Genomic DNA, 21,380 nt, shown 5'->3' with positions numbered 1-21,380 from the left:
TGGGCCTGGTGTGGCGGGAGCAGGGCTGTTCCCGTGGGAGCGGGCTGCCGTGCTAATAAGGCTTTGCTAACGAGCTGGCACTGAGCCCAGAGCTGGGGCCAGCGGAGGGGAGCGAGGGGCCAGGGCTGGGGGGGCTCACCCCCACTCCACACTGCCATGGGCGAGGGCTGGGGGGGCTGGCCCTGAGAGCACTGGGGCCCTGGCACCAGGCAGAAGATGCCCCAGCGCCGCTTCCCTGGAGTCCTGCTCCCACAGCAGCTCCACTCTCCAGGGATACTACTGCCATGGCAGTCCCACTTACTGGGGTTCCTGCTCCCACATATCCCACTCCTCAGCAGTCCCACTCCCTGGAGTCCTGTTCACACATGTCCCACTCCTCAGGGCCTTGCTCCCACGTGTGTTCCTGGGGATCTTGCTCTCACAGGTGTCCTGCTCCCCAGGGATCCCACTCCCTAGGGGTCCTGTTTCCCCAGGGTCTAACTCCCACAGGGGCCCTGCTCCCATGGGGGTCCCTGCACATCCATGTCCATGTGTCTGTGCTGTCCTGCTGTATGTCCATCCTGTCTGTCCTGCTGTTCATCGTGTGCACTAACCCTGCACATCCGAGTCCGTATGTCCGTGCTGTCCTCACGCACCTCTGTGCACCCATGTGCCGCTCGTCTGTCTGTCTGTGCCACCTCAGGATGCTGTGTGTCAGGTGCCAGCCTGCGTGCTAGCTCCTTGCCTGCCCCAGTGACGCCCGAGACCTGGGCACATTCACATCTTTATTCTCACCTCTGGCCTCCCGCCACCACCAGCATCACCCCCACCGATAATGTCCAAGTGGCCCTGGGGCAGCCAGGCTGGGGACAGGAACACTGGGGCCACACTGCAGCCGGCAATCCCGGGGCAATGGCGAGGGTCCGCGGCGGTGCCCCCCCATATGATATGTACATTATACAGAGCTACCCAGAGCAACACAACACGTTAAAAAAGATCTACTCTTATGTACAGTATTTATAAAAAGCATCCCAGCCTCCACCACCCCATAAAAAAATACGTCTCTTATGTACTTTGCCGCAGGACAGACCCCCCAGCCCCGTGCTGCCCACCCTGCCAGGCTGCCCTCCCTACTGGGAAGGGAGGCAGTGGGTGGGAGAGCCGCTCTCTGGGTTTTGGCATGGTTTGGGGTGTCCCAGCGGCAGGGATGGATAGATGGATGGGTGGATGGATGGGTGAGGGCTGTGGGGGTCTGGGTGCTGGCCCAGGGTGCAAGGCGAGCAGGGACAGCTTGAGTTGCTGGGGTGCCCATCACCCTGGCATCTGGGCATGCAGACAAGGGGTGCCTCCAGAGCCCCGAGCTTGCCCACAGTGAGTACTGCCCCCAGCCTCCCCCAAATCCCCTTCATGCCCCTCAGATGCACCAGGCCCCCAGCAGCCGAGCCGCAGCGTGGGCAGGATGCCAGTGGACACAAAGCCAATGGCGTGCGTGCCACCTCCCTGGAGCGATGAGGCCGGTCCCCAAACATGGCCGAGGGGTCAGCAGGGTCCCATCCGCAGGCACCAGGTGTCGTTCCCCTGGCAGGCTCAGGAGCAGCGGGCCGGGTACTACCAGCCACAGCGTCAGGATCACACTTGCCCGCAGGGGACCAGGGTGCCCCCGTGATGCCAGGGCAGTGGGTGGCATCTCTTTGGGGACAGGGGGATGGCAGGGGAGAGGTGGATGGCTTGGGCATAGGTGCTGTCACAGGTCCGACTGCCCTGCTGGATTCCAGCCCCCGCGGACACTGTTCATCAGGCTCTCAATGCTATCGGGGGGGGCCAGGAAAGTGCCCCAGTCCTCAGTCCCCATGGCAGGCAGTGCCCTGCGCCCCTGGCAGTGCCTGCTGCTGGCGGCTCTTGGGGTGCAGAAGAGCTCCACCTGACAGCCAGCTCTGGGTGAGGTAGGGCAGTATTATTCTCCCCATTTTATGGATGGGGAAACTGAGGCGCAGAGCAGGGAGGGTGCCCGCTGGAGTGGCTCGGGGTCACAGGGCCTGCCCCGGGCTCACTGCCCCATCCCGGACAGGGGTTGAGAAATCCCCATGCCTGCCATGGCTCACGCCCCCTCACCATCACCACAGGTGATGGGCAGCAACAGTGGAAGTCCCCAGGGAATCCTGGTGGGGCTGCAGCATGGGGGCTGAGCCCGGGGCTGGCTCTCCCTGGGGCACCGGGTGGGTGGGGGGGAGGTTGGCGTGGGCACCCAGTAGTGGCTAGTGGCTGCCGCTGCTCTTCCCCCCACCCGTGGCCCAGTCGATGATGATGAAGCTCAAGCTCATGATCATGAAGACCACCCCGAGGAGGGCGAAGCAGGCAGCCTGTGGGGACAAGGAAGGGGCTCAGGGATGGCCAGGGCAACAGGGTTCCCAGCCAGCCTCAGAACCCTGTCCCCATCCTTGTACCCCCTGCCCATGCTTACCAATATTTTGGGGGCGGAGCGCAGCGGCTCCTTGTCCTTGGGCATGATGCGGATGTAGAAGATGGCAGGGAAGATGAAGATGAGGCAGGGAGCAGAGGTGGCACCTGGAGCAGACAGGGACAGAGTGGGCAGGGGCCTCCCACCCTGCAGCTCAGCCCTGCCAGCCCCACTGCCAGGACAGGTCCTGTCCACCCCCACCCCCTCCTTGCCCCCCCCAGTCCTGGCAAAGCCTTCCAGGAACCCAGGGACGCGGTGTGCTGGCACTGTCCCCACACCCCTGGCACCGAGCTGAGTGCTGAACGGGGGGAGCCTGGCTGGGGGGATCAAGGCAAACATGCAGGGGAAGAGCAAATGCCAGCACTGCACTGTGGGAACCAACCTGCCAGGACAGGGATGGGATGGGGGACCCACACAACCACCTGGTCCTGGCACAGTGAGAAGGGGAAACTGAGGCACGGGAGGGTCAGTCAAAGTTGAGCACCAGTCAGGACAGGGGCTGGCATGCTGCTGCAACACCCCATGCCCAAGGGGGGACAGGGGCAGGGTGCTGCCACCCACCAATCAAGCCGAAGATGCCGAGAATGGATGGGGCAAAGATGACCAGGAGGTTGATGAAGGTCAGCAGGATCACGGCAATGGCGATGTGGCGGATCCAGCTGAAGTCTTTACCTTGGAACAGCATCTGTTGGATGGCCCGGCGCACCTGGGGACAGGGACAGGGTATCACACTCCATCCATGGAGCCAGGAGCCATACCTGGTCCTGCTGGCTGCCATCACCCCTACCCCTACTCCAGCCCTGTCCCTGCGGCCCTGCAGGTCACCATCACCCCTTTCCCTTCCTAAGCTCTGACCCTGATGCCCCACTGGTCCCTGTCACCCCTTCACAGCCTTGTCCCTGTGGCCCTGCCTGTCCCCAACACCCCTGCCTCTGCCCCAGCATGTCCTGTTCCCCAATCCCTGTCTTCATCACTGCCTCAATTTCCCTTCTCAAAGCCTGGTGCTGAAGCCACCTGGCATTTCTGTGGGGCCACTCACCGGGAAGAGGACAATGGGGACGGTGAGGGTGACAGCCGTCAGCACAGCCACACGCACACACAGGATGAGCACATCAAAGGGATCCACCTTGTTGTACGTGTGCAGCAGCTCCGACTCCACACGGCCTGTGAACACCATCAAGGAGCCCCTGGGTGAGCCCCAGCACCATCACCCCGTGGCACAGATGTGCCAGCCCCAGCCCTCTCCCCCAAGGGCTCACCGTAAAACGTGAGGTAGCCAAAGAGGGCAGCCAAGAAGTACATGAGGTACATGACCATGATGGAGATGTTGGAGATGCACTGCATCTTCTTCTTGGAAGGGCTGCAGGACATGGTGGGCTCAGCACAGCCCCGTGGCACCCACTGACACCCAGCACCCGCCCAGTGAGGAGGGGTGATGCCAGAGCACTCTGGGGTGTGTGGGGGTTGTGTGGAGAGGGGCTGTGTCTCCCTTCCTGGGCAGGGTGTTGTGTTGAATCACCCACCACCTTCCAGCCACCTACCCTCTCTGGGTCACAGCACCCACATCCCAGGGGTCACACCACCCCACCTGGACCATGGCACCCACCTCCCCGGGGTCATACCACCCCACCACCCATTCTGAGTTGCATCATACACCTCCCAGGGGTGATAGCACCTACCACCAACCAACCACTCACCATCTACCCTGGGCCATAATCTTCACCTCCCAGGGGTGATAGCACCCACCCCAGGTTGTATCACCCACCTCCTGAGACTGGTATCACCCATCCCAGGTCCTATCAGCCACCACCCACCCAGGGTGATATCACCCACCTCCCCATGATGCCCTGGCGCAGGTCCCACACACGGATGGCACTGCCTTTGGGTGGGCACCAGACAAAGCCCACCCCTCCCCATGGGTGCCCCCACCCAGGACTCACTCCTTCAGCTCGGTGTAGATGGGCAGGACCTCGGGGTGGCAGACGAAGGCGAAGGCCATGATGGGGATGGTGTACGCTGTCTGTGCGAGAGGAGGACAACTGACTGCTGGGGGCCAAGTGGCAGCTGCTGCCAGCACCAGGACCACCTGTCTCCATGGGGTGCATGGGCTGGGGGCTCACCCAGAGCCTCAGGGGTGCATCCCAGGTCCTTACCTGCGAGTTCAGGGTGAAAAAGCTGGGTGTGCAGGTGTCCTGCTCGGGGGCCTGGAGAACTGTGTAGCCGTTCTCGTAGTCACTAGTGCTGACACTGGAGTTGTTGAGGATGCCCGTGAGGTTCCCCTCCGGTTCTGGAAGTGGGCAGGGGATCTGGAACTTCTTGTAGATGACCTGGGGTGGGGGGGACATGGGGACAGTCAGCTCTTGGTGCCCCCAACTCCCAGCACACGCTGCCCAAACCAGCACCATGCCCAGCAGGAGAGTGACCCTGCCAGGACCCCTCTATGGGACACCCTTTGCCAGTGCTGCCCTGTGGCAATGCTGCCCTCCCCAGTCTGTCCCTGTGGGGGTGGGCAGTGGGACAGAGCAAGACAGCAGCACGTGGAGGGGCCACATGTGCTGTTGCCCCCCCCAGCACCTTCCCCCTCTCTCTTTCCACAACATTCGGTTCCTTCAGCCGAAAATAACCCAGCAGCTTGACAGCCCTGCCACGGCGTCTCTGCAGCCCCGAGCGCCCGCTGTCCCTGCTGCCTCTGCTGTCCCCACAGCAACCAGCCCAGCCTCACACCCCGGCAGGAGGGATGCTTGGCACCCCAAGGCACCGGCACGTGCCAGCGGGTGCTCACCGAGATGAGGAAGAAGACCATACAGCTGAGGGAGAAGCCGCTGGCGTAGCCAAGGTAGCCTGGGAAGGGAGGAGAGTGGCCGGTGGGTGCGGGTGGGACCCTCGCACTGGCTAAGTGTCCCCTTCTTGCCCAGCACATCCAGGCTGGCACCATCACCCTGCGGGAGACCCAGGGTGCCAGACCCCTGTGTCACGGGTGGCATCTCCCTGACTTACCCAGCTGCTTCATGAGGGCCAGGGGCAGGATAATGGTGACAGAAACCAGGATCACCAGGTAGTTCCCATTCAGGTACCAGTCCCTGGAAGCAGAAGGCCTGCTCACCACCCCGCTCTGCTGGGGCACAGGGGGCAGAGGCAGCCACTGGGGGGGCTGTCTGCCATTCCTAGGGACCCTTAGGCTGGCAAATCCCAGGGGCACTGGTGTCCCCTGAGGCTGGCATTCCTGCTCTGCCAACACCCCTGGGGACCCCTGAGATGGCATCCTTGGGGACCCCTGAGGCCAGCATCCCTGGAGGCCCTTGAGCTAGGGTTCTGCCTACCCCCACAGTGGTGCACCCCCAAGGGCTAGAGCTGCTAGTGGGGATGTGGGCGTGAGGTAGGGGGACCTATACCCAACCAGTCCCCCACCCCACAGCCCCAGGTTCTGCTCAAGGAGGAAAGCCTGATCCCAAGGGGATGTGAGGAGCAGGGATTGGAAGTTCAGCTCGGTTTAATCTCACCCAGGGGCTTATTCAGCACTGACAGTTATCAAAAATAGTAGTGGCTTAATGATAGTAAATCCCTGCCACAGGCTGCACAGCTGGAGCCAGAGCCCCGGCGCCTGCCCGGGGAAGGCACGCAGGCAGCGTGGGCAGGAGGCACTCACGTGGTCTTCTCCTCCAGGTTCAGGAAGGTCTGGATGACCAGAGGCACTTCAGATTTGACAATGTACAGGTAACTGGACATGGCTGCAGGGCAGAATGAGGTCGTGCTGCACTGGTGTTCTCTGGTCCCATCCCCTGTCCCCAGCCCCGACAGGTTCCCCCAGTGCCATGCTCACCTCCGATGTTCTGCAGCGTGATGGCGATGGCCGCAGCCAGCTTCCCCGGCGTGCCGAAGGCTCGGTAGCCCAGCTGCTCGTAGGCGCGAATGCCTGTGGGACGGGGAGCAATGGTGGGTGAGAGTCGGGATGGGACCCCCTGGCACGGCCCTGCTGAGGATTTGGCACTCACCCACAATGCCCGAGGACTTGAGCAGCAGGTGGATGGAGTAGCTGGAGAGCAGGGCCACCGCTGTGAGGAGGAAGCTGCAGGAGGAGAGCACAGTTACCAGCGGGTCACAGCACAGGGCTCAGACACGGCTGTGGGGTAAACCCCATGCAGCCATGCTCTGCCTGTGGGCACCTGTCCTGTAGGACACCAGGCCCTTGCCTCAGCACCAGCTGGGTGCTCATGGGGCAGTTGGGCTGCAGCATGTGGGGACTCTGTCCATGTCTCCGCACCCAAGAGGAGCCATCACTCATGTCCTTCAAGCCACTTTTGGAAATCTGATTTTGCAGTAAGGAAGGCAAACCTTTACCCTCCTCCTCATCCCCCCTAGTGGGGCACAGCACTCAGCAGAGCAGGCAGGCTTATGCCAGCAATGGGCATTGCTCAGCCAGCAGGACACTGGTCCCTGCATCACTCTAAGTCAGAGACTTCTTTCTTGCCTGCACCCACCAATCCCCTTGGAGGAGCCCCCCACACCCGGACCCTCACCATGTCCCCATGGCACTCACAGGAAGAGGATGATGCCAGTGTTGGCCATGGCATAGGCCAGCCCCAGAATGCCGCTGCCCATGATGGCATTGCTCAGATTGAAGACGGACATCCCAAAAGACGTCTTCCCTTCGAACTGTTCACAGGACACAACGGGGAGGGGATGCACCAGTCACACTGGGAGCTTGCCTCATCCCACCCCCACCACTGTGCCCATGCTGCTACTTACATCAGTGAAGTGTGTCTGCTTCTTCTCGGCACCGTGGGGCAGGAACTCCTCCATCTCCGCCACGCCAGTCTGGTTCTCCTCAAATCTGTCCGTGGAGGAAGGGGAGTGAAGGCAAAGCAGAGACAGGGACCATCAACACTGGTATCTCAAGGGCAGGGAGCAGCTCAGAGGACCCCCCCAAATCCCTGGGGCCCCTACCTGTCACCTGCCAGCGAGGGGACAGTGGAGGCAGTGAGTGCAGTCGTGTGTTTCCCATTGGGCACCAGCTCCACCATCTCGGCCTGGAGGGGCATGTCCGTCGTATCCATGATTGGGAGACAGCTGGGCTTGCTATGGACTCTACTCAGGCTCTGCAAGAGGGAGGCAACAGAGGTCCAGCTCTGGGCAGGAGCATGGGAGGGGCTGGCCTGAAGTCTTACAAGTCCTGCCTCCACCAGGGACTCTGGAGTTGGGCTCAGCACCAGCGCTGGTGGCACTGCAGGGACAGGCACCCGGGGATGAGAGGGTCCCCGAGCCGGCATCACCATGGCTGTGCTTCTCCCTTCTGCCCGCTCAGCACACGGTGTCCCACGGAACTCAGCCCCAGCTCCAATACCCCACCAGAGTATTGGAGTACTAACGTGGGATTGACTCCTCACCCAGCCAGGCATCCCACAGCCTACCCCATTCCCTTGCTCACAGCACAGCACTGCCCAGCCCCAGAGTCCCCTCCACACCGCCTGCCCACCTCCACGCCCCTGCCCACCTCCACTCCCCTGCCCGCAGCTCTCGGCTCCATGACTCACTTTCCCCTCCTGGAGACGGGTGCCAGCAGGCGAGTGGGGGTGTTTGGGAGGGCGGCTGAGGACGGGATGGGGAGCTCAGGGACCCCCCAGCCACTCTTATGTAAAGCCCGTGGTGCTGCCCGGCGCGAAGGGCTCACCCACATCCCGCCGCCGCCGGGGTGCCAAGGCGGGGGGCTCGGGGGCACGTCAGGGCTGGACAAACGGAGCAGGAAAGAGCGCGGGGCCGGGAGACAGCTCCTTGGCAGGGGAAGGCGGCCGGGCTGCCGAGCGCGGGACGCCTTGGCACGCCGCACAAAGCCGCCTCTGTGCGAGCCCCGGCCCTCCCCGCCCCGCTGGGAAACGGCACAGGGTGGCTTTCTGGGGCAGGCTGGCAGCCGGGGCAGGGTCCCGCCACCCCCCACTGCCCCAGGGGGCTGGGGTCCTGTCCGGCTGGCCAGGGGGCTCCACAGTGGGGCTAGGTCCAGCCAAGGGCCGGTGCCACCCGGCTGGAGGTTAGGGCGGGCCGGGATGCAATGCCGTCCCCAGCCCCGGAGGACGCTGCTGCCCCACCACCCCTGGGGCCGCCATGGCGTGAGCAGGGGACATGCCCATCTTTATGCTCCCAAGGGATTGGTGGCCCCAGAGATCAGAGGAGCCTTTCCACAGCACGGTCAGGTCCAGCAGTCCTCCTAGCACGCAAGGGAAGGATGACACGGCAGGGTGTGGGTGCCAGCACCTCCGGTCTCCTGAGCTGCTGCCCTGCTTGTCCCTGCCCATCCAGGCCACAAAGACGACCTGGCAGGGTCATTCCAGGCCACACACTGGCTGCTGGCACTGTCAGGGGGGCCGAGCCCCGAAGGCTGGCCCAGGGTGGTGAACACACATTTGGGCCACCCTGCCTGCAGCACCCAGCCGGGTGGGGAAACTGAGGCAGGACACAGGCCAGCAGGGACCAGAATGAGAAGGCTCAGCCATGTGGGGGACAAGAGGGAAGCGCAGGGCGGGCTCTGGGTGATGATTTATCCCCTCCACTAGGCCTCCGCTTGGGATGGGTCCAGGCATGAACAAGGCTGCCAGCACGTCCAAAAGCCACCGTTAACTCTGCGCCTTCCCACCACCACAGGCAGGCATCGCTGAACCCACCACTCGCCCAGTATGGGATTGAGGGGGGGCACCAGATCCGTGATGTTCCATCACCTCCCTAAGCCCCCCAGTGCCACTGGGCTGCCTGCGGGCAGGGCTTCACCGCATCCCACTGGTGGCAGGCAGGAGCTGCCCACTCCCCTGCCCGCTCCCCCACGGGCGCCAGGAAGGCTGGGCACTCTCGACTGCAGCCCCTTTCTTCTCCCAGGTTATAATTACACCTCTCTGGGCAGCTCAGGAAATACCAACTTCTTCCCCCAAGCGTCTCTCGGAATAGCAAGCGGCACAGCCGAACTCATTCAGCATGCACCGGGTTTCGTGCTGCCACCCAGACGCTTCCTCCTGCCGGGCAGCCCTGGCACAGCCTTGGCACAGCCCTGGCACAGGCCCAGCACCACTCACTGCCACTTCCCCAGTTGGCCCTGGCCTTTGCCCCTCGGCCAGGGTCTGCTGGTGGCAGTGGCCAGGGCAAGGGGGGAGATGAAAGAGGAGGGAGCACGAGACGCTTCGATCAGGCAGTGCGAGCCCTGCCTGCTGCTGTTTGCCTTGCGATAAGGCAGAACAACAAATACAGAGTGACGGGTGGCCCTGGAAGGGTGGCTTGATTCCCCTCCAGGCTGGGGCTGGTGGGTTCACCGTCTCCCTGAGTGCCCACCTTAGCTGGGAACCCTCTGCTCTGGGCAAAGAGCATCTCCTCAGGGATCTCTTCCCCCGTGGTGCCACCATGCAGACGGGATGCTGCCATCTTCACTGCCATGTTGGGTAGCCCATGCGCTGCCTGGCATCGTCTGATCACCAGCCCCAGTGCCCACTCGCCCAGCCTGACGGCATGGGCCTGGCCACGTGCGTGGGCACAGAACCCCCCCGCTGTGGCACCCAGGGCCGCGTTCCCGGGGGTGCTGAGCAAGCTGCATCGATTTCCCGGCATGCGCCTCTCCGCTGCCTGCCAGGCTCTGGGACACAAGGACAGCGACAGCCCTCCTGCAGCCAGACCTCCCACCTCTCCCAGGCTGTTCTGGCTGTCCCAGAGCTTGGTGACACCCCATCAACACTACGGTATGGCCAGGCAGCCTGAACCGGGCCCTGGTGCTGTCCCGCAGCCGTGCAGATGGAACACAGAGCCGGATGTGTGGGACGGCACGTCCCATCCCGCCGGCCACGTCTGCGCTTCAGGGGAGGCCACGTTTGGTCTCGCACACTGCATCCCAGCCAGCACAGACGCCTGCCTGCCCTCGCTGGGATGGGGACACGTGTGTGGGGCAGCAGGGCTCCCAGATCCCTGCCCTACCCCGGCAGACAGGCAGTCCTGGACTCACCCCGGCCCCCTGCCAGCCTTCCTCGGGGACCAGGGTACTGTGGTGAGGGTTCAGTCCTGGAAGGGACTGCATCCCTCTCTCTGCCTCTCATCCCACTTCCACACATTCCCACTTCCACTTTATTTAAAAGGTGGAAAATCCCAGCTGGGAGCGCAGCACAGGCAGGAGCGGGGGGCTGGGCAGGGGAGCTCTGTCGGCAGTGCCAGCAGATATGTTGGATGGGAGGTTTGTTGCATGTGGCAATGTGGCCAGGAGGATGTGAACCACCCTGGGCAAGCCAGGCTCCTGCCCTGTGCCAGTTCCCGCAGTCAAGCCCTGGCCCGGCACAGTCCCCACCAGCGCACGCGGTGCCGGTGGGAGTACGGCACACATGGGGACAGCCACCAGTGTCTGCCAGCCGTGCCTGTGCCAGGCAGTGCCAGCCCAGGGGGCCGTGACCCACCGTGTCCCCACAGCCCACAGCACCCATCTGTGAGCACCCACTGCTCTCACCCGTGGGGAGCAAAGGCACGGGGTCTCCTTGGCAGAAGGTGAGTGCTCCCCCAGGCCGGGGACCCCCAGAGGGCAGAGACTCCCTCCCCATCTCCTCTCCCTTGCAGATGAATCCTCAATAATCCGGCCCAGCTGGGGCCGTGGGACTATTCCGGGTGGTAATCCGGCTTTAGCGCCAAGCCTGCCGCAGCTGCCGGCCTGCGTGCTGCCAGCCAGGTATCCCGCTGCTGCCGGTGTGTGCCAGGGGGATGGCAGCCCCCCCGCCCCTGCCCGCCTGCCCAGGTGGCTCTTCGGGTTTCAGCAGAGCTGGGCAGACAGGTCTCATATTCCCTGAGGCTGTGCTGATGACCGAGCCCTGCCAGAGAGATGGGCAGCTTGGGCAAGTGGGCAGGGGTGCCAGTTGTGTCCCCCCACTGCCTTCAGCCCCAGCCCTGGGGTTACCCCCAGCACTGCTGCTGGGCCCAGGGTGACCCCAACCTGGGGTCCCTGGTCAGCCCCTGGCACTTCTGTGGGCACAGAGGTGTGTGGGCACAGCTGGGCAACAGCCCAAACCTGGGTGGTCCCTGGGCAATCCCTCCCCAGGGAAATTGACCCCAGCAGGGCACACAGCAGAAAACACCCCCCTCTCCTTGCCCGCCACAGAGAACCCCCCTCCATGGCTGCCCTGGGAGCGAGGTCTGCCCTTCCCCTGAAGCACACACAGCCATAGCTTTCCCCCCAACCTGCCTTCCCAAAATTAGCACCTCAAACCTGGTTTTAACCCATGGTGCTCCACCCTCCACCTCCCAGCTAAGCAAAGGTAGTGTCAGGGTGCCACCTCCCCCAGAGGAAGTGAGGACCCAAAGGGGCAAATCCAGCCATTCAGGGGATTCACCTCACCTTTGGAGGTGTCTGGCCATGGGCATGGGAACTCCAGCAGCTGTGGGAAAAGGACAGCTGGACACCTGCCTGGTGCCTGGCTGGAGAAACGTCTGGGTAGCCCTGCTCTAGACCTTCCCCAAAGAGATCTGATGGAGATTCTCTTGAGATGGCTCCACCAGAGATCCTCAGGAGATGACAGCCCCACCCGATGGTCATGCCAGCCAGCCCCACTCATGCCCCCAGCACAAGCTGGGTAGAGTAAGCACTGCTCCTGGGCTCACCTCACCCCTTTCAGCCCCAAATACCACACCATGGCTCAGCCTCAGGTCAGGCGATTCCCCTGGTGCTCCAGCCAGGGCAGGATTGGCAGTGGCAAGTAGGAACAAGTGGCTCTGGGAGCTGCTGTCTTGGCTAGCAGGGCTCTGGCAGCACCAACACCTGCCTGGGCACTTCTGGCCATCTCTGCCGGACCATGTGGGCAGCGGTGTCCATCCAGGGTCTTACCTCTAAGAGCACAAGTGGCACCCATGTCCTGGGGGACAGCTTTGCCTGGGCCTGGGAATGTGCCTTCATGCAGAACATGCCAACGGCTGAGTTGGCCCATGGCCACTGTCCTGCAGCAATGGACGTGCCAGGGTCTGGGCTACACTAGGGAGGGGAAAGACGGTTCAGGGAAGGGGGTGGTGGACCCAAACACTATGGTGGGGCCATGGAGAGGGTTTTCCAGTGCCAGAGCCATGGTGCAGCTCAGCCACGGCATCACCTGCCAGGCACACACCCCAGGATGGGGCCAGGCTGCAGGTATCAGCCATCAGCATCCTGCCACATCCTCCAACATCCAAGCACAAGTACTGAGGCAAGCCGCGAAGAGCAGTGGGGAAGCTGAGGCCAGGCAAGGGGAGTCGTGTTCAGCACTGGGACAGCCCAGGCTGTTGCTGTCACCTGCCAGCTTGAGTCCATGTGGTACAAGGTCAGGTGGCAGAGGCAGCTGGCAGCATGGGGATGGGGACAGGGTGGGCACATCACAAGGCCGATGGCACCCAGTGTGGTTCTTGGGGAGGCTGGGTGACACCAGCTTGAGCACAAAGCATCTCAGGCAGTGCTAGGCTGTATGATGGGTTCTGCTTTAAACTTCAAACACTGCCCGCCAGGAACGCAGGGCCACCCAGGGAAGACGGTGGCACAGGTTGTGGCACTGCAGAGACTGGTGGGCAGGTAGTGCCTGGGAAAGATCACGTCAGGTTTTCTACCGCACCTCTGGAGTTGTGTTTTGCCTTGGAAGCAAGACACTTTCCAGCAGTTCACACTCCCCAAAACACACCTGGCCTTAAGTAGGATGACACGGAGGCATCAACAGCAAAAACTCCAAGCTGCCAATTGCTGCTGGCAGTGCCAGGGACACCAGGAGGAGGGACTGGCCTCAGCCACAGCCCCGCGTGCCTCCCGCACCCCCAGCACAGCCCCCTGTACCAATCAGGAGCCATGATTTGCCCAAGCCCCATGGCACCACTGCTGCACCCAGCCATGCCACTCTCACCATTGGACCAGCCTGACATTTGCTCCACGGGGAATGCAGGACTGGGCTGGCTGTGCCCCGCTGGCATGGGGGACCCAGCCAGTCCCAGACCTGCGTCAGCGCCTGGGGAGGCACGCAGCGGCTGAGACCCACGCGGCGAGGAGAGCCGGGGACACGGGGGGTCCGTCCTGTCCCCGACCCGCCTCTGTTTTCTCAAGGGTTGCACTTCCAAAGGAGCCCGTGGGATCCCGCTCCTTCCCGCATCCCCATGCGCCAAGGAAAATAGGCTCTGCCGTGCTTGTTTGTTTGCCGTGGCCGCGGCCCCGGCGTGTGATTACAGCTGCAGCACGGCCGGGTGCTGTGGGGCCCTTTGCGCCTCAGCCAGGGTCCCCTGCAGTGCCAGCACCTCCATGCCACCCCCGGGGGGGATGGGGTGTCCCACTGCCCCTTAGCATCCCTGGCCACCAGAAACAAGGCACACCAGCACTCTGTTCTGGGAGACAGGGCAGTGTTGAGAGGCACAGACAACTTTGTCTGGGGTACCCCCATGAAGCCACAGGGACCAGGCAGGTCTAACACCTAACAGCTTGGGCCTGGTCCAAACACCAGTGGAAAATTCCCTGTCTCCTCCGCATCGGCTCAACACAGCCATGCCCTCTGCAGCCAGCCAAGGCTCTGCTTCCCTGCCATCCCACCTGTTGGGGACTTGCCAGGTCCCCTGTCTCACCGTGCCACCGCAGAGCCAGCCAGCTTGGGGACCCCAAGTCCAGCAATCACCTGCTGTGGTTCAGCTTCCCTTGGGGAAGATTTCTCTCCAGTGGGACGTTCACAGCTGGCACAGCAGAGAGGGCCACCATGCTGGCTGGCATAGGACACGCGTGGCCGACAGGAACGCAATGTGCTGCCTGGCTTTCCACGCTGCTGTCCCAGGCAGCCAGGTTCTATAAATACCACAGCCGACGGAATCACCGCATGCAGGTCCAAGGCAGCCCCAGAATGCCCATGACGGCCGGCATCACTCTCCCTGCCCGTGCCCCCTGCTCCGGCACCCCGACACCCTGACACCCGATCCTGGCCACAGCCGCTTCCAGCCTTCAGAAACATATGTCATTCCCACTGGCGATTAAAAATTAAAGCAGAAAAAAGGGAAAGTAAAAGGAGTTTGGGGGTTACTGTCACTACAGTATCAGCGGAATTATGCACGCCAAAGCCCCCAACACCGCGGTCCGGGCAGGGGCAGTGTCAGGGCGCTGGGGTACCAGGCGGCACGGCAGGGCTCTGCCTCCCCCTGCACTCGCGGGATCTGTCACCCACCCGTGGGAAGGTACCAGCCGCTGGGGAGGGAAGTGGCAGAAGTACAGCAAAGGAAACAGCCCCGGGGCGCTGCCACCTGCCAGAGCTGCCGGGCCCCGGAGCCTCCCCGGTGGTGCCCGGCGCCGGCAGCAGAAGGAGGAAACGGAGGAGGAGAGACAGCCGGGCTGTGGGGTAAAGCGGGGCCGACGAAAGGAGATGGGTCGGAAGGACTGAGTGGGGTGCGGAGGAGAATTAGGGAAGGTGAGGGGTCCGAGCGCCCGGCAGCCTCCAACCACGGAGCTTCACAGAGGACAAGGCAGCGAACCTCGGGGTGCGAGCAGCAGGGGAGACCGGAGAGACCTACCTGCCCCCTCTCCGCGGTGTCTCTGCTGCGGGCTGGGGCAAGCAGCCCCCGGTGGCCGGTGCCGCGGATTAGAGACTATCCTGCGACCGTAATCCCGGCGGAGCCGGAGATTAAACCGGACCCGAGCCCGCCCCCAGCGCGGAGGCTCCCAATCTCCTCTCCGCCGGGGCACAGGAGGAGCGCTGGGAAGCGGGTGGAGCGACCGCCCTGCATCGACAGACCCCTGCCCCGCCCCGCCCCGCCCCGCTCCGCTCCGCTCAGCTCCGGCGGGACCACCGCCCCTCGGGCACAGCCGCCCACTGGGCATCGCCGTCCCACTGGGCATCAGTGTCCCAATGGGCATCACCTCCCGCACGGGAATAACCTCCCCCCCACCAGCCATCATCCCCCACTGGGCACCAGTGTCCAGGCAGCGCTGCCCCACCTGGAACAGGTCCTCACCAAGCATCCCCAACGCACCACACACAGCGACCGCACCAGGTATCGGTGCCCCTCTAGGCATGGTCTCTATATTGGGCATCCCCACCCCGCCAGGTATTGACAGCCCACCGGGCATCCCTACCTAGAGCAGCTGAGGCTCCTGCATGAGGCTGGTGGCTGCTTCCAAAGAAGCAGGGCTGGGGTAATCGCTCTAATCTAACCTGAAGGGCTAAATCCAGTATGTGCTGAGTGTGGGCACTGGGTTTCCCCCCCTCTTAGACAGGGACAGGTCACTCAGCAGCACTTCTCCAGCCGGATTCTCTCCCCGGCCTGGGGAGCTCAGGCTGCTCCCATGTTAAACCAGCCCAGCTGGCTGCCCTGCTCATGGTGCCCGCTGCCCTCACAGTATTCGCCCCAGCATCTCAGCAAACAGGGAGCAAACAATCCATGTGGAACCATCCCAACAGGATGCAGAGCGGCTGGGACAGGCCAGCCCCCTCCTCCAGTCTCCATCAAACCTCCCTACTTGAGCTAAAAGATGTCTTTTTTCATGAAGACACACAAAAGTGCCCCAAAGAGGAAATTTCTTCTCCCAAGTGCATCCCGCATGCTTCAGGGAGAGCCATGAGTTCTGGTGAATCACCACTCATGTCCCCAAAGATTCCCTGTCCTTTTCCAAGGTCTGTCACCCCTAAACAACCTCCGGCTCCTCTGTCCTGCCCGACATTTACTTCAGAGGAAAATTCTGGGGGTCCACGCTTGGGAGTCCACCCACCTCCCACGCTGAGCTGCAAACCCAGCCCAGCTGCTGTGCATTGGCAGAATGGCTTCACACGCTGCTGGAAGGTTTTATTTGTGTTATGCATATCTCTCATAAATCCTTGCGAAGCCTTGGGCAGCCTGGGATGAAAGCAGCTTTGCCAGCCAACAGTGAGCGTCGCCATCGGGAGCAGAGGCAAAACGTCCCCTCGCAGCAGCGGCACCCTCTCGCCTGGACATCGAGGGATGTTAAATATTCAGTGGCAGCGCTGCCCTCACGCTCCCGGCAATCCCGCGGCTCCTGTTACTGCCGCTCTCCTTTGGCTGCAGACATACATCCATTAACTAATTTCTAATAACAGCAGCATGCGTAAGTGCTGAACCAGCGCTGGCTGGCACGCCGGAGGAGTGGAGGCAGCCAGGTTTGGCAGTGTGACGGGGGAGCCAGAGGCACCCAGAGGATGGGCATGGCTGGCCTCAAGCCATCCGCTTAACCCTTTCCCTGCTCTGGTGAAAGCGGGCGCAGCCACGTGGCACCTGTGGAGAGACGTCCCGGGACGGGCAGCAACGCGACTCACTCACCAGGGCTGTAAAAGGCGGCCAAGAGCTTCCGCCCTGTGAGCAAACACAGCACGGGTGCTGTGTGGGGACAGGCAGTGTGGCCGCACGGCATGGGGTGCAGCGGGGTAGCATGCTGGAGGACCTGTGGGAAGTGACTTGGAGGCTGTCTGCTCCTTCCCAGCCTCCAAATGCCCTTCTCCTTGTATTGGCACAAATGCAGCCGTGTCTACTTTTTACTGTGCCCTCTCTTGTCTGGTATGTGACGCCCCTCTCCAGTGTTCCCACTTTCCGGGTGGGCAGAGGACATGGGCTCCACCGTGCCAAACTGAAGTTTTGCAGAAAATCAAAGCAGTGAGGAGAAGAGGAAAAGAGAGCGAAGATGTCCCCCAAACCTCCCAAAGCCTGTCCCAGCATCCCGCAGTGGGCACACAGTAGCTGCAGGCTCGTGCAGCCGGGCTGGAGACATAGTGAGGAGCCATGAGAGGGGTGGGCAAAGACCCTGCTCTCGAGCCCCTGAGCCCTCTGGTCAACAGTGCTTCCTCAGGCAGCTCCAGCCAGTCTCCCCAGTGGCTCTGGTGGTGTCAGGGCTCCAGTGGATTGCAAAATTGCAGTCGTGTGGTTTTCTCCAGCTGGCTGGAAAGTTTGACGCTGGATTCCCGTATGTGAGGAGCCTTCAGGGGAGCACGGCACAGCACGGCTCATCCCGCCAGCAGCATCCTGCCTCACCAATGGCAGGGAGCCGAGTGCCGTGCCAGAGCCCTCGTCCTCAGCACACCTCTGTGGGGTTTGCCTTCTCACCATTCCCCCCAGCCAAAAGCTGTCCTGTTTCTTATCCTTCAGCTGTGCTTCGAGACTGAAGATTTAAGTGAACCCATAAAACCCCTCAGCCTCAAACATCCCAGCACGGACAAGGCCAGCCCAGGACCCAGGCACAAAGCAGTGGGTGCCATGTATGGCTGGGGCACGCTCTCCTTGTCACGCTCAGCTTCCTCCCCCGGCCCCTGAGCTGCTGCCTGCTGCTGCCTGCCTCTGCCCGCTGCTCCCAGAGCCCAGATGGCAGGAAGATAGGGCAGAGATAATGGTTAGATTTGCAGCCCAAGCAGTGTTCCCCCCGCCACCACCGTGACCTCTCGAGCGAGAAGTCTCCTGGAGATTGCCCTTTCCAGGAAGATTCCAGTGGGTGCCTCCAGTGCCCATCACACATAGGGGCCAGCACACAGAGGGGCTCCAAGACCCCCACTGCTGTCTTGACCCCATAACCATGAAGCGAGTGAGGCACAAAAGGAATGCTGATTGTAAAGAGCAGAGGGATGCCTGTGGCCAGCAGCATGGGCTGGGTGGACTCCAGAGTGACACCCGAGGCCACGTCCAGGGCTGGAGCCTTCCTTCCCCCCACCCTCCCTCCACAGAAGCACCCCAGTGCTGGTGGCTTGTGCCTGGACATGGAGGTGGCGGGGAGCAGCTGGTGGCCCGCTCCCTCGCCCTTGACCGCAGCCTCCCTCGCGGCACATGCTGTCATGTGGCAGGGCACAACAACAACACGGGCTAATTGGTTAATGTGATTTCAAAACATGATTTGCAATTATAACTCACCAGAGAGCATTCAATGATCCCGCACATCGGAGAGTGGGTTTTTCTCCTTCGTTTGTTCCTGGAACCTCGAAACCAATTAACTTTACAGAAACCAGAAGCAAAGCGCTGCCCAGCAGACCTGAAGGGTGGGTTATCCGTGCCTCAATCACCTCTGTGCCAAGCCACAAGCTGGGAACCAAGGACTGGAGGACATTGGATAACCCTGATGCTTCTCCCTGCACCACTGAGGGGTTTGGAGGGACCTACACAGGCTCCCCCAGCTCCAACCCAGCAAGCACCATGGCTGCTTGGGAGCACTTGAGGGCAGGAGGATGCTCTGAGCCCTAAGATGTGGGAATAAACTGTTCCTGTTGGCACAGGGAGACTGTCCCTTCAGTCCTCTCCAGAGGTGCTGGCACCTCCTGGCAGCCTGCTCATCTCTGCCACCCAGGCAGGACAGCCATGTCTCCACTGTCCCCACTGGCAGCACCCACAGCCCCACCAGGGCCAGGGGCTTTGTTTCTGTGGGCTGACCATCCTGCAGCAAAAGCTTAAATGCCATTAAGGTAATTAAGCAAGGACTTAGCAAGGACTGTAATGCCTTTAAACGCAACTCAAATGACTTTCAAGCCAAACAAACCCAAGTAGCCATGATGCTCCTGAAACATGCAGCACCCAGTGCCCAGCTCCCCTGAGTCTTGGCTTGTTTCCCCAGTGTCCCCAGTTGCTGGGCTCTGTTGCTCCCCACATCCCACTGGAAAGCCAGGCATGTAGCCAGCAGTATTTTTACTCTTGGGTGGGCAAAGAGATGTTGGGTGCCATCAGCTGCTGGAGGGATGATCTGGCAACTATCCCTCAGGATGGTGATGCAGCTCCACTCTGCTGGGGGACCTCTGCTCACAGGACCTGAGTCTCTCTGGGCTGGGAGCTGCCTTCCATCAGCTCCCCAAGCCTCGGGGTCCTCCATCCCACAGGGAGCTCGGCATTCCACACTGCAGCCACCCAGGCTTCCTGAGGACAGGCAGGGAGCTCAGGCAGCTGCCAGAACCTCTGAGGAGGCACAAGGCGATGCCAGCAGTGCAGCATGAGGCAGTGGAAGGAAATGTGGGGCAGTGTTGAGGGGTCTCCAGTCCCTGGGGAGAGGGCTCTCCTGTTCATCTCCAAGCTTCCTGCAAGCTGTCAGGGAGCGTGGAGTCGGCTGGGAGGCCCCCAGGGGATGCCAGGCATAATGCCCAGGGCCTGGGCAGCAGGGTGGCAGATGGCTGGGGAGCTGGGGACCAGGGAGCAGGGGAGGACCGGGGACACCTTTCAGCCCAGACAACTGTAGCATCCTTGTTTAGAGTTATTTATAACTGGGCCAAAAATGGAGATGTGGCCACAGCTGTGTCCCTCCTCTCCCCGGGGCGCTGTGGTCAGTCCAGAGCTGACCAAGGAGCAGATATGGTCCCTGCAGTCCCCATGAAAGGGCAGTCTGCTCCAGCTCCCTACGGAGGCACCCATAGGGCTGTCCTGAACCTCCACACTGGGGGGTGTGACTGTCACTCCCAGGGCCAGCCAGTCCACCACAGGCTCCTGTCGGGTGTGATCCAGCCATGAGGAGGAGAGAGGATAAAGGCCCTTTCATGGCCCATCAGGGAAAAGGATTCAGTGAGAGAAGCACAGAAGGACGTGCTGCTGCTCAGGACTGAGGCTGCCATGTCCCCCAGCCCTGTGGGGGGATGTGGGGTGCCCGCCCCAACCAGGGGGCAGCTGGGGAGTGCCGGGTGCTGAGTGTCAGCGGGCACCTCTGGGTCCCTGCTGGCATCACCCAGCCTTGTGTTTGGGTGGACTAAACCTGGTGCTGTTTCAGGCTGGGCAGGGCTGGCATGGTGGCCCTCTCCAGGGTTGGGAAAGCCCTGGGGCAGCTGCCCCTCTCCCTCCCCTCCGAGCTGGCCGACAATTGGCTGCCCGAAGGACGCCGGCCTTGATCCGCATCGCTGGCCGTCCCCAGGGCCGAGCAAACAGAGAGGAAAACAGCCCCAGCCGGCTCCTGCCATTGCCGGCATGCAGCCAGCCCCCGGCACCCCCAGTGCTCCTGTCCCTGGGACCTCTGCACCGCTCTGCCTGGTGCTGCCAGGGGGATAATGGTACTGACCCACCTGCGCCGCAGCCAGGAGTGAGTCCAGGGGCTGCAGGGGCTGAGCCGGGAGGAGGAAACAGAAACCAGGATAAGCACCCACCGTGCTGGCAGACGGACTGCCCGCAATGGGGGAAGCGAGGCACGGCCAGCGTGGCACTGAGACCACTGGTCCTCAGTGTGGGGTCATCCCTCCTTGCCCAGTCCAAGAGTCAGCTCGCCCAATTCAGCGCTGTTTGCCGTGGGGCTGGGCCAGTCCCTGGGTCTGTGGGCCGGCCAGGGCCAGCCAGTTGGTGGCAGGAGGCCAGCACAAGCCCGGGGCACGTGCCATGGCCTTGCGTAGCCGCCTCACATGTTTCCTTCACAGCCCAGTTCCCTGAAACCTTCCCCCACCAGTAGAGCATGGTGCTTCACAGAAATCCCCCCGGCACCCTTTCCAGAGCTCCCCCGTCGGAGAGGCACCCCAGTCCCACCAGATGCCAGGGGGATACCAGAGGCCAACTCCAGTCCCACCCCCTCTCGGCACATCCCACACCACTCAAAGTCCTACCACCTGCTCCGTGGCACTCCTGGGATGCCCACCCTGCCTGTGAGCAGCAGGACCCACCTGCCACCAGCACTGGGCTCAGTGGGTTGCAGCAAGCACAGATGAGGGCTGGGATGGGTATGGGGAATGCCATCACCAGCATCAGTGGCCACCGTGGCACAATGGTGACACAATGGTGACACAATGGTGACACAATGGTGACACAACGGTGACACAGTGGTGACACCATACCAGGGATGGGGATACAGGCCCCCAGCTGCCCTGCCGGCACTACAGCTGTCCCTGCGAAGGTCAGGCCGTGGGTGCCAGGCCACGGGCGGCTGCTCCAGCTCCGCCGGTTCTGCCCAGAGCGCTGCCCGCTCTCGCTGTGCCGCCGGCAAGGTCAGCGCGGCGCTACGGCAGCACCGGCCCCCGCCATCCCCCGCCGCCGGCCAGCCGCTCCCGGTTCCCACCGGCTGGAGGGACGGGCACGG

The 21,380-nt window shown here is 62.5% G+C and overlaps 1 protein-coding gene across 3 annotated transcripts; it reads right to left on the bottom strand.

Annotated features, from left to right (window-relative positions):
* Positions 1–751: 751 nt before the first annotated feature.
* Positions 752–15,096, bottom strand: SLC38A3 (solute carrier family 38 member 3). Of its 3 annotated transcripts, none has more exons than XM_032121041.1 (16): positions 14,933–15,096; positions 7,382–7,533; positions 7,184–7,268; positions 6,975–7,090; positions 6,430–6,503; positions 6,258–6,350; positions 6,084–6,165; positions 5,435–5,517; positions 5,220–5,278; positions 4,591–4,764; positions 4,378–4,457; positions 3,697–3,797; positions 3,477–3,601; positions 2,999–3,143; positions 2,441–2,544; positions 752–2,339 (listed from the first exon to the last, which is right to left on the bottom strand). In XM_032121041.1, the coding sequence occupies exons 2-16, from the start codon at positions 7,489–7,491 to the stop codon at positions 2,235–2,237; spliced, it is 1,536 nt and encodes a 511-aa protein (XP_031976932.1). In that variant the 5' UTR covers positions 7,492–7,533; positions 14,933–15,096; the 3' UTR covers positions 752–2,234. The 3 variants fall into 3 exon arrangements, with proteins under 3 accessions (XP_031976932.1, XP_031976931.1, XP_031976933.1); XM_032121040.1 differs by lacking the exon at positions 14,933–15,096 and adding an exon at positions 12,264–12,356; XM_032121042.1 differs by lacking the exon at positions 14,933–15,096 and adding an exon at positions 7,969–8,070.
* Positions 15,097–21,380: the final 6,284 nt, after the last annotated feature.

This window comes from Corvus moneduloides, chromosome 11, assembly GCF_009650955.1.
Source record: "Corvus moneduloides isolate bCorMon1 chromosome 11, bCorMon1.pri, whole genome shotgun sequence".
In the NCBI taxonomy this organism is placed as follows: domain Eukaryota; kingdom Metazoa; phylum Chordata; class Aves; order Passeriformes; family Corvidae; genus Corvus; species Corvus moneduloides.
This window is presented reverse-complemented; position numbering and strand designations above follow the sequence as displayed.

Bases quoted from the DNA above. Each gene is read 5' to 3' on its own strand.
- SLC38A3 (XM_032121040.1), bottom strand. From the start codon at position 12,341: ATGTTCTGCATGAAGGCACATTCCCAGGCCCAGGCAAAGCTGTCCCCC. The intron at 7,091-7,183 runs GTAAGTAGCAGC...TCCTGTGAACAG, and splicing joins AGCAGACACACTTCACTGAT to TTCGAAGGGAAGACGTCTTT. The intron at 2,340-2,440 runs GTAAGCATGGGC...TTGTCCCCACAG, and splicing joins GCTCCGCCCCCAAAATATTG to GCTGCCTGCTTCGCCCTCCT.